At 43.8% G+C, this 16202-nt stretch overlaps 2 protein-coding genes across 2 annotated transcripts in view; both read left to right on the top strand.

Moving 5' to 3' along the window:
• TBX20 (T-box 20) overlaps window positions 1-3643 on the top strand; it is a 44584-nt gene extending 40941 nt beyond the window's left edge. The window contains exons 7-8 of the mRNA XM_006085426.3: window positions 1629-1738; window positions 3252-3643. Coding sequence (XP_006085488.1) covers window positions 1629-1738; window positions 3252-3592 — 451 coding nt within the window. The 3' untranslated portion in view covers window positions 3593-3643. The remainder of the gene's footprint in view (window positions 1-1628; window positions 1739-3251) is intronic.
• Window positions 3644-6061: 2418 nt separating this feature from the next.
• LOC102431016 (probable C-mannosyltransferase DPY19L2) overlaps window positions 6062-16202 on the top strand; it is a 52293-nt gene continuing 42152 nt past the window's right edge. The window contains exon 1 of the mRNA XM_023751004.1: window positions 6062-6104. Coding sequence (XP_023606772.1) covers window positions 6062-6104 — 43 coding nt within the window. The remainder of the gene's footprint in view (window positions 6105-16202) is intronic.

The raw sequence follows: 16202 nt of genomic DNA on the forward strand, positions 1-16202 counted from the left end.
GACTTATATTTTTGATATTTATTTTATATATTTAAATGCCATTTAACAAAGAAAAATCAACCAAAAAAATGAGTTCGCGTGTCAGAGGTGACATAGGTTCGCCATCACTGGTCTAGGGTATTGGGAGCAAGTTCCTTCCTCATGTGAAATAACTGCATATATTAGCAGCATGGCACGAGGCTCAGACTAAAAGGACATGGACTTGAATGTCCTGTTAGTAAGGTTTGTCATTTCATTAAGGGTTGCTCGGCTCACTTGACTTTTGTCTTAATGACCCAGGTTACCCAAGAAGACAGTCCCTCTCCAACACTGTAGTGAATTAAGTCCTTGAGTAAGTGACATCCTCTGGGGAGCCTGTGGGGGTCCAACATTATTAGCATGTGGACATACAAAGATTAAAATACAGGTGTCCCCCCAAAAATGTATACACCCTTTAACACCTGACAGCTCAATTTTGAAAATGAAATGAAACAACGCTGCCTTTAAAATTATTCAAAGTGTGTGTGTACATTTTTGGGGGGACACCCTGTATAGGATAAGTGGCAAATTGATTAATTAGGGTCCATGTCATGCCAAATTTTCCTTTCCCTTCATATATTTATTAGCATACATAACATTATTCCATTTAATATATTTACTGATACCTCTTACTGAGTGATAAAATATTTTCATTTTAACAAGTCTAACTCAAGGGATTCAACAAGTGTGTTTAAGGGATTCTAAAAAGTAGGTTAGCCGAAACCGGTTTGGCTCAGTGGATAGAGCGCCGGCCTGCGGATTGAAAGGTCCCAGGTTCGATTCCGGTCAAGGGCATGTACCTGGGTTGCGGGCACATCCCCAGGAGGAGGTGTGTAGGAGGCAGCTGATCGATGTTTCTCTCTCATCGATGTTTCTAACTCTCTATCTCTCTCCCTTCCTCAAGTCTAACTCAAGGGATTCAACAAGTGTGTTTAAGGGATTCTAAAAAGTAGGTTACACTCTTAAACAAGTGATACAGACTCACTGAAGCTGACCATTTTATCTCTTAGGGGAGATACAATTTTATAAAAGAACCACAGAGACCATTACAGTCAAGTTCTCTGCTGCCATCAGCTTCCATTCACTGAGAAAAATCCCCTTACTTGGATCATATGATTCTGAGTTAGGATTATTCAGATGGGTAGAATTAAATTGGAGAAAATGTAATCTAAGACAATAAAACATGTTTACCTGCTTTAGTTATACTGTTATAAATCACTAGCATTTACTGAGTACCTCCTACATGCCAGACACTGTTTTGGGCCACTCAAATGCCGTGTCTCATTTAATCCTCACAGTTACAGTTCTTATCGCTAATCCTGCTGCATTTTCTTTTTTCTGCAGCACTGTTGTCATCATCTAATATGCTACACATTTTTTTACTGCCTCTCTCTCCCCTCTAGCCTCCCCCCTCGTTAGGCATGGATTACTGAGTTTTGGTTACAGCTGCCTCCACAGTTCTCACTTGTAAATGCTCTGAGTGTCATCTTTCCTGGAAGGAGGTCTTTTGGCTGAGACCCTGGTCTCCTGACTAGCAAATACCTGTGAGACCCCTCTGCTCCCTGAGTACCTGCCTTTCCGTTTACTGGGCACGTTGCTCTCTCCCCCAGGGAGAGCGTGGAGAGCCTCATTCAGAAGCATTCCTACGCCCGCTCCCCCATCCGCACCTACGGAGAAGAGGATGTGCTGGGGGACGAGGTACAGACGGCACAGACCCGAGGTAAGCTGCTCCGGAGGTGCCGCTGCTGGGAGCCCATGCCCAGCGCCCAAGGGAGAGAGGCAGGTGCGGGGTGAGGCCTGGACCTCAGGGTACCCTTGGGCCCAAAGTATTTCAGGAGCCTCTTCAGGAAGGCACAGCCCCTGAGGGCTTGGCGTTCAGTATTCTGCCCTTGCGTCTTAAGAGATGATGCTGCCCGAAGGTTTCCTGGGCTTTGGACGTTTAGTAGAAGAATCTCGAGAATCTGAGTTACTTGTCTGTGACCTCCCAACCAAAGAGCGGGAGGCTTGGGGGCGGTCCCTGAGTCTTTCTGACGCTTGGTTTTATAATCTGAAAATCTGTCCTACTTAGGTCAGGACTACCTCGTGAGGATAATGACTAAAACTGGAAACACTTTAAAAAGAAGATTCTCCCAGTGCAGGGCATTATGGAGAGGCAGTGGCCCCAGAGGGAGGAGGAGGGGGACTGGAAGTTCCTCTGTCTCAAAGGCCCAGGGAGGAGCCCTCTGCACCTGGGAGGGTGCCCAGCCCGGGCACAGGGGTGTTTGCAGGGACAGAGCGCCCTCTGTCATATTTTAATGCCCATCACATAGAAAGCGCACACTCCGTCAAAAAATAGGGCATCTCTTAAAACTACACCCAGCCCTAACCGGTTTGGCTCAGTGGCTAGAGCATCAGCCTGCGGACTCAAGGGTCCCAGGTTCGATTCCGGTCAAGGGGAGGCAGCTGATCGATGTTTCTCTCTCATCGATGTTTCTAACTCTCTATCCCTCTCCCTTCGCCTCTGTAAAAAATCAATAAGATATTTTAACAAAAAAAAACTACACCCAAACTCGTGACTAGAAGTTATCCGATGGGAAAATTTAATGTCAACTCTCCTTTAGGCATCTGGATGCTGCCATGTAAGAAAGAGTTACTTTGTAAGTTGTCAAATAGCTAATAAAGAACCGGGGAAGCTGGAAAAAGAGGAAAAGGGAACACTCATGTGGGTTCTCTCAAAGGCTTTGGAAGCCCCGTAGCTCTGGGAGACGCCCCTGCCCCCCCTCCTTACGGGGAGGCCTCCTGTCAGCTACCTGCAGCTGCTTCGAAGGGAATCAGTCCACGCCCTTCAGGTAGAAGCTGATGTTTTGGCCGCTCTGGGAGTATGCAGGCTGTCTGAGGAGTTGTCTTTTTCTGTTTAGGGAATTCTCTGTTCCGTATGTTATAAGTGCTTTTGTTTCTGGAAAGGTAGATGTGCCTCCTGGTTGACATGTTTGTCTTTTTGAATTCTAGATCTGGGACATATTTCATAAAATAAGAAATATGATCCTTACAGATAAATGATGCAGGGTGTCCCAAAAATATGTACACATGCTTTGAATCATTAGTAAGACAGCGATTATTCAAATGTATTTCATTTTTAAAATTGAGCTATCAGCCCTTACAGCGTGTGTACGTTTTTGGGGGACACCCTGTATAATTCTCGGTTTGCACCTTGACGTCGAGTTTCCAGTCTAACGCGTTGTTCCCCTTTTCAGGGTCAGCCTTTACCACATCCGACAACTTGTCTCTCAGCTCCTGGGTGTCCTCTTCATCCAGTTTCCCTGGATTTCAGCACCCACAGTCCCTGACTGCTCTGGGCACCAGCACAGCGTCCATAGCAACGCCCATTCCTCACCCCATCCAGGGCTCTCTGCCGCCATACAGCCGCCTGGGGATGCCTCTGACCCCCTCGGCCCTTGCCAGCTCCATGCAGGGGAGCGGCCCCACCTTCCCCTCCTTCCACATGCCCCGGTACCACCACTACTTCCAGCAGGGCCCCTACGCCGCCATCCAGGGACTGCGCCACTCCTCCGCCGTGATGACGCCTTTCGTATGACTCTTCCGAAAGCAGGAGAATCCCAACCCAGAATGTGCCAGTGGGTATGGAACGGAGGACAGGCTGTGGGGGTGGGGGAGGGAGGGTGGGCGCGAGGGATCTCCAGGAGACATGCGATCTATTGAGGAGAGCTGGACTCCCAGCGAAGCCTGAGGGAATGCACCATGGACCAGGATTCATCTGGAGCTGTGGGGGGCGGGGGGGCTCTTGGGTTCGAGAAAGAATCAGTGTCAACGTCTCAGCCAGCCTCGGTTCTGCAACTGATAGGATATCCATTTCCCCAGACAGTTTAATCACACAAGGCAGATGAATCTTAAAGTGCATTTTCCTAGTGGTTAAAGATGCTGCGTTGATGCAGTCATGTGTAAATTCAAAGTGTGTAGGTTTCCTTTCTGCTTCCCACACACGGGTTAAAAGAATCTTCAGCGTCCGCATGCAGGACGACAGGGTCCGCGCCTCCCTGTAGGACCTGGGCGCGGAGGGAAGGGTGGCGGCGCTGGAGCGTAGGCATGTGTGGCTTTGCTTTGTGTCCTCTGCTGGGGAAGGCGCCGCCATCAGCTGACACATCCTGTTGTGTGAACAGTTGGCAGTGACTTTGCACTGTTCTCTTTGTGATAATGAAGGGCCAGGGCCTGGCGGGCGCTCTCTCACCATCTTGTCATCTTGCTTTCTCATCCCTTCCTTGCAAATCCTTGCCATGTAGGTAGGACAACCCTTTTGTACACAGTTTTGAAGCAAGAGGCTCTGTGTGCGACATTGTCAGGCTGGGGGCTTGTTTTTTACTACTGATTTACTCGCTGGGGCGTATTCTCCAGCGGCTCCCGGAGGACACGGAGCCCTGTCCCCTGCAACGGCAATAAAGAGCCGGTGGCCCTGTTCCGGAAGGCGCTTCTGGGCCACGGGTGCCAAAGGCCCCTTCGTCTGTACTTCAGCTTTGGGGGGCCCTGAGGATGTTAACAGGCACCGGGCCATGTTCTCGTGTGGTGGGTGGATCTGCTCTGTGGCTGGGTCAGCTGCCACGGCGGACTGAAGGGATTTGCGAGTGACCGTTCTGAGCGCCTGTGTAGCCGCCAGTGTAGGCATCTAAGCTCACACGGAGTTAGCTGTCCGCCTAGCGGATCTGTCCTTTTCCTCACTGCTACATCCAGTGACTCCCTTTCCATGTTTCTAGCCTGTCCTATGAAATGACATGTTGCTCAATGACCCCCTGACTGAAACACTGCTTCTGAGTACATCTAAACACGTATCCACTTTATTTCCAGCTCTCGCTGTCTCCTTATCCCTCCTCTGATGTGGTGTAGTAACTCATTGTATTTTAGTTATATATAATCTCTCTACTATTTTGAGGCAACATAGATCCAAATAGTATTTACGGTCAGGGTAGTACAGTTGGTATTTTGCAACAGTTCGTGACCCTAATAGCAGGCATTTAATGAGGTTCATAGACCATCAGCTTTAGATACAGTGCAGTTAAGCTGCAGGATACACCTGGTCTCTTTCACCAAGCTCCCCCAAACTCCATTTTAATTGAATTTAAATTTTCTCCGTAATCATTTTACTCAGTCTGACTGCAAAAGTACTGAATCTGTTCGAAGAGATGGGAACTGTTGCTGCGGAGAGCAGAGGTCTATTTCAGAGCAAATGCAATACACTTATCGCATCCGACGCCCCTGGGATTTGATTGGGTTGTTTTCACGTTAGGCTTCGCCACATCAGATACTTTTCTCGGGCACTTGCGGCTTATGAAACAAGGCAAGATGGCACAGCCTGTGTCTGGGATGCTGTCGCTGGACTTTGCAACGGCCGTTCTCTGCTGTCGCCTGAATTTACAGATAGAGAAGCATGGGCCGAGGCTGCCCAGCATCTGGGTCCTGTGGCGACACCATAGGCCGATTTATAGCTTCTGGCATGTTATGCTATAGTAGACACAGGTAGGTTTTTTTTTTTTTTTTGAAGCACAGCACAGGGTGCGTTTCCTTTAAAAAGCAGTTACGAGTCATGTTTAAATAGCCATAGAGCTTAGGGTAGGGATTTGATGTTTAATCGTTGGCCTGTTGCCAGTGGCTCCTTTCAAGACAGTGGCTGCTTCAAGCAGCAACAACAGAAATAGATGCTATTTTACATGATGCAACTCAAGACCCTGGTAAATTACTGGTCTACTAGAGTGAATCGTACCTGAACTTTCCTTTCAGTGAGACAAAAGGACCATTTTAATACGATTTTGATATTTTTCCCAATCGGTGTGTCTCAGAGGAGGGTGTGTGTTTTTGTTAAATATGGGTTTACACCAGTATTTCCTGACTTCATAACTTTACTTTGAAATCAAGCAATAAGACTTAACAATAAGTAGAGTGCTTAGAGAGAAGACTAAGACAGCAAAGCATGCTATTGGAAAGTCACGTCTGGAATTTTAAGTGGGATGTCTTAGTATTTGGTTTTGTTTGAACCAGAAAAAAAAAGCACAAGGACATGGAGCTCCACCCGTCAGTCACTGTCGCCATGGGAACCAAGGGTAGGAGTTTACCCCATCTGAGTCCTGTGAGCTTTTCAGGTTGTTGATTCTTACTTAACTCCTTGGGTAGTCAAGATTTAAAACCGTTAAGTGTGTCTTACCAAAAGTAATGACAAGAACTAGATAATGGAATGCCAACTGAATAAGAAAGAGCGTGAGTTATTTGGCGTGACTTCACGGTTTCCCCTCAGGTATCCAAAGTATGGCTAATGTGCAGAGCTGCTAGAAAGAGGCCCAGCCACAACTGCTGTATCGAGCCCAAAGAAATGAATTCATAGCTTCGTGGGGCCTGCATCTGTGATTTGTTTTAAAAGCATTTATCAATAATCCTAAGTTCTGTTATTTATCCTACAGAGTAAATCCTCCCCCTCCTCTGCCCACCCTCAGCAGGATAAAGACAAAGACGTTCAGTTGTGTCTAACACGTCCCAGATTATTGGCTACGAGGTCTGCAGTAATGAGTTTGTATTGCATTGCTGGTCCTTCTGAGTTTCCAGCAATGGTACGTTGTCCGGAAGGTGGACCACCGTTCCTGGTGGGTGCTCACACAGGAGGAGCGATACAAAGCTTCCTGATGACTCATCATCTAGCAGAACCCCGCTGTAGGGCTCTGATATGGGAGTCACACTGGTTTGGGGGGCATCCCAGGGTCTCCCCTCCCCCACCCTTATCCACATCTCTATCGTTGCACAACATCCCAACCCCTCCCCCCAAAGAAAAAGGAAATCCTGTAAAAGCCCAAGAAATGAGAATTCTTAGGTAAAGCATCCTCCCCCCATCCTGCCGCTGAGTTTTTCAGGAAGATGTTAGGGTGGTTATCCCCATTCTGAAGTTCTCACCCGCCTTTCAGGCTGTCCTGCTTGTATTTAAGCTGAATTATATGGAGAAAATAGGGCTCCAAAACAGTGGGTGGAGTGACCTCACCACCCCATTAGTGAGGTAGTCAAGCTCCGCCGTGACTCAGTAACTCAAGTTCAAAACTTCGGCTGTGCAATGTGCAGGGTCACATGTAAGAAAAACACTTTTTACCCAGTCTTCCATTCACTAGGTAAGGAAAACCGTTTTCATTATTAAACATGTATGCACTTGATAATTATCACCAGGATAACAATATTATATCCTAAATCTATAAACTTTTAAAAAATATATTTTTATTGATTTCAGAGAGGAAGGGAGAGGGATAGAGAAATAGAAACATCAATGACGGAGAGTCATTGATTAGCTGTCTCCCGCCTGCCCCCCTACTAGGGATCAAGCCCACAGCTGGGCATGTGCCCTTGACTGGAATCGAACCCGGGACCCTTCAGTCCACAGGCTGACGCTCTGTCCACTGAGCCAAACTAGCTAGGACTATACCCTATATCTAGATGGCCTAGACCAGCGGTTCTCAACCTGTGGGTCTCGACCCCTTTGGGGATCGAACACCCTTTCACAGGGGTCGCCTAAGACCATCGGAAAACACATATATAATTACATATTGTTTTTGTGATGAATCACTATGCTTTAATTATGTTCAATTTGTAACAATGAAATTGGGGGTCACCACAACATGAGGAACTGTATTAAAGGGTCGCGGCATTAGGAAGGTTGAGAACCACTGGCCTAGACAGACAGAAAGCCCTGCACAGAATTTAGTGGTTCCTCTGGAGAATCCCACTGGGGTGGATGCTGGATTTTACACATTTCTACGTGATTTCAGAATGCAAGGATTTTATGTAAACAGGCAAAGGGAAGGTTACCAACTCCCTTTGGAAAATCCAAATGCTTTCTTCACTACTGTTCATTCCACGCCAGCTATAAAACAGTCCAATACTTACCTTTCTTCAGCATGCTTATATATGCGAAGGTTCACTGACAAATGTTTGCTAGGCAGAGATTCCCAAAGTATCTTCGGGCCCTTCTTTCTCTGTCCATGCCTTAAATAATTCCACTCCCCTCACCCCCGACAATACGAAAATAAAAACATTTTGGTGAAATGCTACATCTGGACAAAAAATACAGTTTGTTGTATTTTACTTCTGGTACATGATAATAGTGTATTTAGTTGTTTGTTTGTTTTTTTCTTAGTTTCAGAACCCTAAAAGAAAGTCCTTGATTTCCTAAAGGAAAAAAAAATGCATTAGCCTTTTTAGGAGAGCTATCACCGGCCTATTGTTTGCTGTGCTCATTTGCTTCATGAATTGCGTGAGAGCAGTCACTGTAATGAAGTGTGTGCGTGGGGGCTGGGGGGCGGGCATGGGAAATGTTTTATGAGAAAAAGAAGTTATAAGCCTAATACTATGAAGTAACATCTAACAAAGTTCTTTTTAAGTGCAATATATTTATTTCTGCTAGAAATGTATTATCAACATTATGTAATATTTGAAGCATTACATGTTATTTGTAAACAGCTTAAAATTATATATTACCCAAAGTTGTACAGAAGTACACTGTGTGCATATGAATTTCTTTCATTAAAAACGGTGTGGTTTTGATACATACACACACATTTACACCTCTCACTGTCCGACACACTTTGCTCCGTGACTTTGGGTACCTGTTCCCACACCTGAAAGAAAAGAGGAAGATTTGGTAAGGTCGCAGGTCATGACTGGCCACTCCCAGGCAGACAGCCCACGGGACTACTACACAGGGTTTGGGTTTTGCCTTTGAAAACCCCACAGAGAAGACATTGCTCTCAAGTTCCCACTAGTTCCAAATGTCCCACCCTTTATCCCCTTCACTCATCCCTCTCCCCGTGAGCACTCAGAGTGCGGGGACCTGGCCCCTCTGCGCAGAATGATACGGAGACGCCACAGAGCTTAAAGGACGCCTGCCTCTCATCCCAGCCCTGAGCTCCTGGATGTGATGTAATGACATTACACAGCAGGCTGACACCAAATAAGATTAGCCAAACTCAGCCCTAATCCTTCTTCCACATGACAGTCCTTCAGAAGCTGACGTTATCACGCCTCCTGCTCTTGCAGAAGTCTAATCTGTTACCCGGCATTTTCTGCGCGTGCCAAACACCAACCTTGTAACAATCTTTTATTTGGAATAATTCTTAGCTTACAGATAAGGTGCATGAATAGTATAAAGAAACCCTGTACTTTACTTAAATTGGCCAATTATTAACTTTTTGACTCATTTCTTTTAGCATTTGCACTCATAGTAGTGCACATGCGCATATGCGTGCACGCGCACATACACACACACATGTAATATATACAAACTAGAGGCCCAGTACACGAAATTCGTGCACAGGTAGGGTCCCTAGTGGCTGCCGGCTGCCAGCCGGGCCTCCCTTTGTTCCGAGCCACCCCCTGGTGGTCAGCGCACGTCATAGCGAGTGATCGAACTCCTGGTCGGTTGAACTCCCGAGGGGACACTTTGCATATTAAGCTTTTATATATATATATATATATATATATATATATTGTTTTTCTGAATCATTTGGGAGTAAATATCACATATCATGCCCTATCATCCCTAAGTAATTCAAAGTGTAGTTCCTAAAACTAAGAAGATCCCATGAAACACCCCAGTAGAGTTAGCAACCTCAGGACATTTAGCAGTGGAACAAGGCTGAGGTCTGCTGTCTGTACTCCAGTTATGTCCAGTGACCCAGTGATGTCCTCTGTGGCATATCTTTTCCTTCAGGACAGATCCAGTGCAGGGTCACATATTGCATTTTTAAATGTTTTTTTTTAGTTTCTTTTAAGCTGATACAGTTCCTCAGCCTCTGTCTTTCATGGCAAAATAATAATAATAATAATAATAATAATCCCTGTTGTCAGTGGTTTATAAGAGATTCCTTTTAGTTGGGGATCTGTATTAGAAACAGAGATCTGGGTGCCAGATGTGCCCAGTGGGGTGTGTTTGCTTCTTTCAGCGGACAGGAATCCGCTGTGGGGGGTGTGCAGGAGGCAGCTGATCAATGTTCTCTCTCATCATTGATGTTTCTATCTCTCCCTCTCCCTTCCTCTCTGAAATCAACAACAACACACACATATATATATATATATATATACAGAATATCCAATACAATATTGAAGAAGAACAAAGGTGGAGAACTGACAGTACCCAATTTCAAAACTTACCAAAAAGCTACAGTAATAAAGATGGTATGCTCTTGGTGAAACAATAGAGAAGATCAACGAAACAGAATAGAGAGCCCAGAAAATACACCCACATGGATATAGTCAACCGATCTCTGAACAGATGGTTCACCAAAGAAGATAAACAGATCACAAATGAACATGAAAAGATGCTCAGCATCACATGTCATTTGGGAAATGCAAATGAAAACAACAATGAGAGAGCGCTACACAACTGAGAATGTGGAATTAGATAGTGGTGACAGTTGCACAACCTTGTGAATATATTCAAGTCAGTGAATCCTACACTTAAAAGAATGCATGCTATGGTATGTGAATCATATCTCACTAGAGCTGTTACTTTAAAATGCAAAATAAAAGAGATAGCCAGCAAATCTTTTCTTTTCATTCTTTAGGGCCCAACTTGTCAACTTTGAGAACTTCCAGGGAAGTAAGACCTTGTGTATTTGTGAGTTAAGAGTGAGTGGTCTAGAATCTTCTCCCTGCCTCAATTTATTTTATCTGTGAAAAGAAGATAATATTGCCTATTTGAGAGCATTGTGTGGCCGTGGGCTCTCAGTTTATATTAGTCTATTTTTACCCCCTTCCCCCCCTTTTTTTTTCCCCAAGAAGAATTATAGCTGGTTCTTTGGGAAGATAATGTAAATAATTCTTCTCCATCCTGAATTTTGATATGGTAATAATTGCTACCTTTTATAAAACATTTACTATATTTACACACTTTATGTACATTATCTTGCTTAATCTTTGCAACAAATCTGTGAGGTAGGAGCTATTATTACTCCCATTTGAAGTATGAGAAAACAGGCTTAGAGAGATTAAGTGACCTTCAGTCAATGGGCAAGCCAGATCCCCATGTTCTTCCTTTACTCATAACTAACACACTGCACTAATCCCTCACACAAATAGCTGTAAAATATAAGAATTAAACAACAACACTATTTAGCTTGCCTTTTCTGAACCCAAGGTGTCACGGCCTTAACTAAGAAACATATTGTATAACTCGGCAACTTTTCTCCTAACTGACTACAAATCATCACTGGTAAGTGTCTCAAGAAGTGTTCAAACAGACTGCAGGCCAGAAGGGAATTTTGAAGTCCTACCTTCCTCTTTTGTGGGTGGGTCATAGCCATGCGGAAGCAGGAATCTGCTGCCCACGGGACAGTCAGCTGGGCTTGATGTAAGCGCCTACTACTTACTTAGGCACAGGGCCTAGTTGCCATGTAGCCTATGAGAAGATGGACGTAATTAGGAAAGAGGAACAATGGAGCCCACTGCCCTTAGAGACTGGACAGCGAGTGAAGTCAGGGAGGAGCCAGAGGAAGAGGCCAGGCGTGCCGTGGGAGCCAGGTTGGGGCTGGGCTGAACAGGTGAGAGAGAGAGAGGAGATGGGGAGGCTGTGCTCATCGGGGTTGGGGGTGAGAGGTGCCGCAACTGGAGGACAGGATGGGGGACACACTGTGGGGTGAACTGCAGAGAGTCAACCCTCAGGCTGGAATCAGAACACAGAGCTGGAGAGAAGGGAAGCCCTGGGAAGAAGAGAATTTGGTACAGGGCACTGTATGACTCAACAGGTACGTCTTTCCAGCTACCCAAATATATGTCCACATTCTAACTAGAATCGAATGAGGCCGTGTAGTCCAAAGTCTTTATTTCATAGTTGAGGACATCAGAGGTAGAGAAATAAACAGCCCAAAATATACTGGGCCCGATCCGGTAATATTTCTAGACCACTATGTCATTAAGTTGAATCTTAAATCAATCTAAAATATCATGTAATATAAAACATAGCATCCAGATGCCCTATGTATCTTTGCTGTGTTTGCTGTTTTGCACTTAATCTGCCCATATATATTTTATAATTTATTCTTTAATATATTCTAAGACTTCTGCCTATTAGGATTGAATGTGGTAATTCTTGTATTAGTCACTTTGGTGGTAAGTAAACATAATCTCAATATGTTGGAGTCGGTCCATGGAGCTGTCACCAGAGTGTTATATGTACATATGTATGTGGTTGTGTATATGTTGGTTGTCAATTAACGATGTATACTGAGGACCCTTCTGCTGAAGTCAGTGAGCATATACTACGCAATCGGGCTGTCTCCGCATGTAGGGGGTGAAGGAATTCTCCTTCATCCATTAACTCATGAAACATGCCTTTTATTGAAACATGCCTATGTAAAGCTGTCCAAGGTCAAGGAGGTCTCATTTCACCTGACATGGGCCTGGGGAACCAATGCAGCGGTTCTCAACCTGTGGGTCGCGACCCCTTTGGCGGTCGAACGACCCTTTCACAGGGGTCGCCTAAGACCATCCTGCATATCAGATATTTACATTACGATTCATAACAGTAGCAACATTACAGTTATGAAGTAGCAACGCAAATAATTTTATGGTTGGGTCACAACATGAGGAACTGTATTTAAAGGGCCAGAAGGTTGAGAACCACTGAATCAGAGTATGGATGGCTGAGAGAGCTCCAGTTGTAAAAGGAGAATAGGCCCCTTGTAGACACAGGAAGTAGACCAGAACTCCCAGAAATTCCAACTTATTACAGATGCCTTTTCTCCTTTGGACATCTGCATGACATGGCAGTGGTATGCAAAGCAGCACACACAGATGTATGTACATTCAAGCTTTGTGGTGATTTTCCATTTTCTCCTATGAAGAAGGCCTGCCTCCACCCAGGATTTAAGCATGCCATACAAAGTAATTCAATGGCTGTGAAGTTACTGTTTAAAAGTGAATCAATCAAGATATGTAAAGGTTTTAGTCTAAAACAGTTGTTTTATAATACACTAGAGGCCTGGTGCACGAATTCGTGCACTAGTGGGGTCCCTCGGCCTGGCCTGCGGGATCAGGCTGAAACCGGCTCTCCAACATCCCCTGAGGGGTCCCGGATTGCGAGAGGGCACAGGCCAGGCTGAGGGACCCCACCGGTGCACGATAGGGGCTGGGGAGGGATGCGGGAGGTTGGCCAGCTGAGGAGGGACTGCAGGAGGGCTCCAGGGTGTGTCCTGCTCATCTCACTCAGTCCTGATCTGCCAGATCCCAGCAGCAAGCTAACCTACCGGTCAGAGCATCTGCCCCCTGGTGGTCAGTGCACATCATAGCAAGTGGTTGAGTGGCCTTAGCATATATCATTAGCACATTATGCTTTGATTGGTTGAAGGGATGACCGGATGACTGGACACTTAGCATATTAGGCTTTTATTATATAGGATACATGTGCAAAGACATTTTTTTCAGCAGATGTAACTGAAGAAAAATTTGAAAAAATCTTTTAACATGTACATGTTAAATTAGAAAATAAATAGCCACCAAGAAGCACATACCTATGGCCATCCTATTTTGGGGAGACAAAAATAGAGATACATAATGAAGCAAAAACGTTTCTTTCATCTTTGTGAATTTATTGGAAGACTTGCAAAAATATAAGATGCAAAAATGTAAAATATAAATCCCATTTGATTTACCTTATTTTATTTAAAAAAATATTTTTATTGATTTTAGAGAGAGATAGAAATATCAATGATGAGAAAGAATCATTGATTGGTTGCCTCCTGCATGCCCCACACTGGGGATCGAGCTTGCAACCAGGACATGTGCCCTGATTGAGAATCAAACCATGACCTCCTGGTTGACCTTCAACCACTTGGCCCCACTGGCTGGGCTGGTTTACCTTTTTAAAACTTTTTAATTGAAATAAATAAAATTAGAAAATCAAATTGCTCTGAAAGAATCTTGTGGTTCAATTATAGCTGACATAATTATGAGATTCTAAGAATTTTGTTAACATCTTTGGGACTAATGATGACAGACTAGAGATAAACACTTGGATGGCAATTCCAACTCCTTGCACTATAAAAGAGAAAAAAGTACTTGAACTGTGAAAGAAACTGTGAAACAGCACAAATACAAACCCATCTTTTGTGCAGAAAGTATCAAGTAAAGTGAAATTAGTATTTTAAATGATCAAATTTCAGGTGGGAAATTTTAAATTTTCAAAATGATGTTCTTTGAACTACCTCTATCTTTCCCATTCCATATAACCATGCTAGACAGAGACATAACTGAGCGATCCACTTAAATTTATATGTATTTGTGTAAAGTAACATTTAAATTTGATTAAAATTATCTGAATCAATTAAAGCAAAGTCATTACTATATTAAATGCAAAACCAAACATTGGCCATGATGAATGTCTTAATTATTTTGAAAAATGAAATATGCAATGTAATTATTTTTATCAGAGTTCTATTTGGAATTTTCCTAGATTTCATATTTAGTGAATTGATTTATAACAAGAACAGTGATACTTCTTTTTAAAAATAAAAGTTAAAACTACCTAAAATGTTAAATTCTGATTTACAAGTCGTTATTGCCACCTGCTGGTTATACAGTTTCATTGCATTTTTTGCAAAAATTACCCATCAGGTTCACTGAAAGACAAAAGGGAAAACGAAAACGGAGGTGAGGCTTAGATATAGATGACTACATTCAAAATCTCTAAGTGACAGAAATACATGATTTGCTAAATCATGAGATCACTTCATTTCAAAGAGAATAAGATACGGTGAGAATATATTGTATTAAATCAAATAATAGTGTATTATTTTGTCAATTCACCACAGCATACTATTCTAAGTTATTGTCATTAATAACTATGTAGTTAAATATGACTGAAACAACTGCTCAAAGTTAGTAGGTCAAAATAAGTGAAATGGTAGAGAAGTCATGAAATGATGAAAACCTATCATGATGCTAGTCAACTGAATAAAATTCAATGCCCCCTTTCTCTTCCCCTAACGAAATCCATTCTCCACTGAGTAAGAGGATGCCTAGTTATTTAGGCAACTGTTCGCCAGTTTTCTGAGTTAACTAGTGAACCTAGAACTTGTATTACTGTTTAATAACAAAACTAATGTATAACTTAATGACAAAGAATCCAGGTAAGCAAAAAATTAAAACGAATACTCATCATTTTATTCTGAATATGATCAATCTAGAGCAAGATATAAAACTTTTTTTATTAAGCACGTACTAAGCTTTTTATTATCATTAAGCACGTACTAAGCTTTTTATTATTATTAAGCACGTACTAAGCTTTAAATAGTAGAGTGGCTAAGCTATTCGCTTTCGCACGCTGCTAATTTCCCATAGACGAGTCCTTTATGTAAAAGGCCTGGACTGGAGCCTAGCATATGGTTAATTCTCCATGTTCGCCATGTATCTGAATCATATACACATCTCCTGCTTCTTTTCCCTTTAACACTAAATGAGTGTTTTCCTATATCATTATTCATTCAAAATGACTTCAGTCAACTTGGTAATGAATGCTGCACTGTCCGAGTTTCTATCATTTATTTGATGTTGAGGTTATTTCTAATTTTTAACTTGATAGAAATGACAGTACAATAAACATTCTTATAAAAATGTTTTAATGATAAAAATGACCATATTTGTACTTTCACGGGCGGTAAGAATATGCTTTATTCTCTTAGGACACCGAGGGATCCAAAGAATTGGAAACTCCAGGCAACGAGCAAAGAAGTTGATTAAAAGGGGAAACCTAGTTAATAGAGGATGTGCACGTGGGGGCGTTCCCTGGGGGGTCTGCGCCTGGGGCGGTGCTTGTGGGGGCGGTGCTTGTGGGGGCGGTGCTTGTGGGGGAGTACGTAGGGAGGGTTGCGCGCCGGTATCCTGCACCCGTGGAAGGCTGACTACGTGAGACGGTGCGCGACGGGAGCTTCAGACTGTAGGAAGCTGGCCACATAGGACTCTCATGCTCGCGGGGGGACATCGACAGGCTGCCCACGCGGCGAGCCTTCCTATCTCGTAAGCGGCTCCACAGGAGGGCCCCGCCTTTACCTCGCGAGCCTCCTCCGGGGTCTCAAAGTCCCCCGTTACAGATCGGTAGAGCTCGGTGAGGCGCGAGCCAGTCATATTTCTTAGCACCTAGGGCGATCGCAAATTTAGCGAACCAGAGGAGGAATTAT

Source organism: Myotis lucifugus, unplaced genomic scaffold (assembly GCF_000147115.1).
Source record: "Myotis lucifugus unplaced genomic scaffold, Myoluc2.0 scaffold_18, whole genome shotgun sequence".
NCBI lineage: Eukaryota > Metazoa > Chordata > Mammalia > Chiroptera > Vespertilionidae > Myotis > Myotis lucifugus.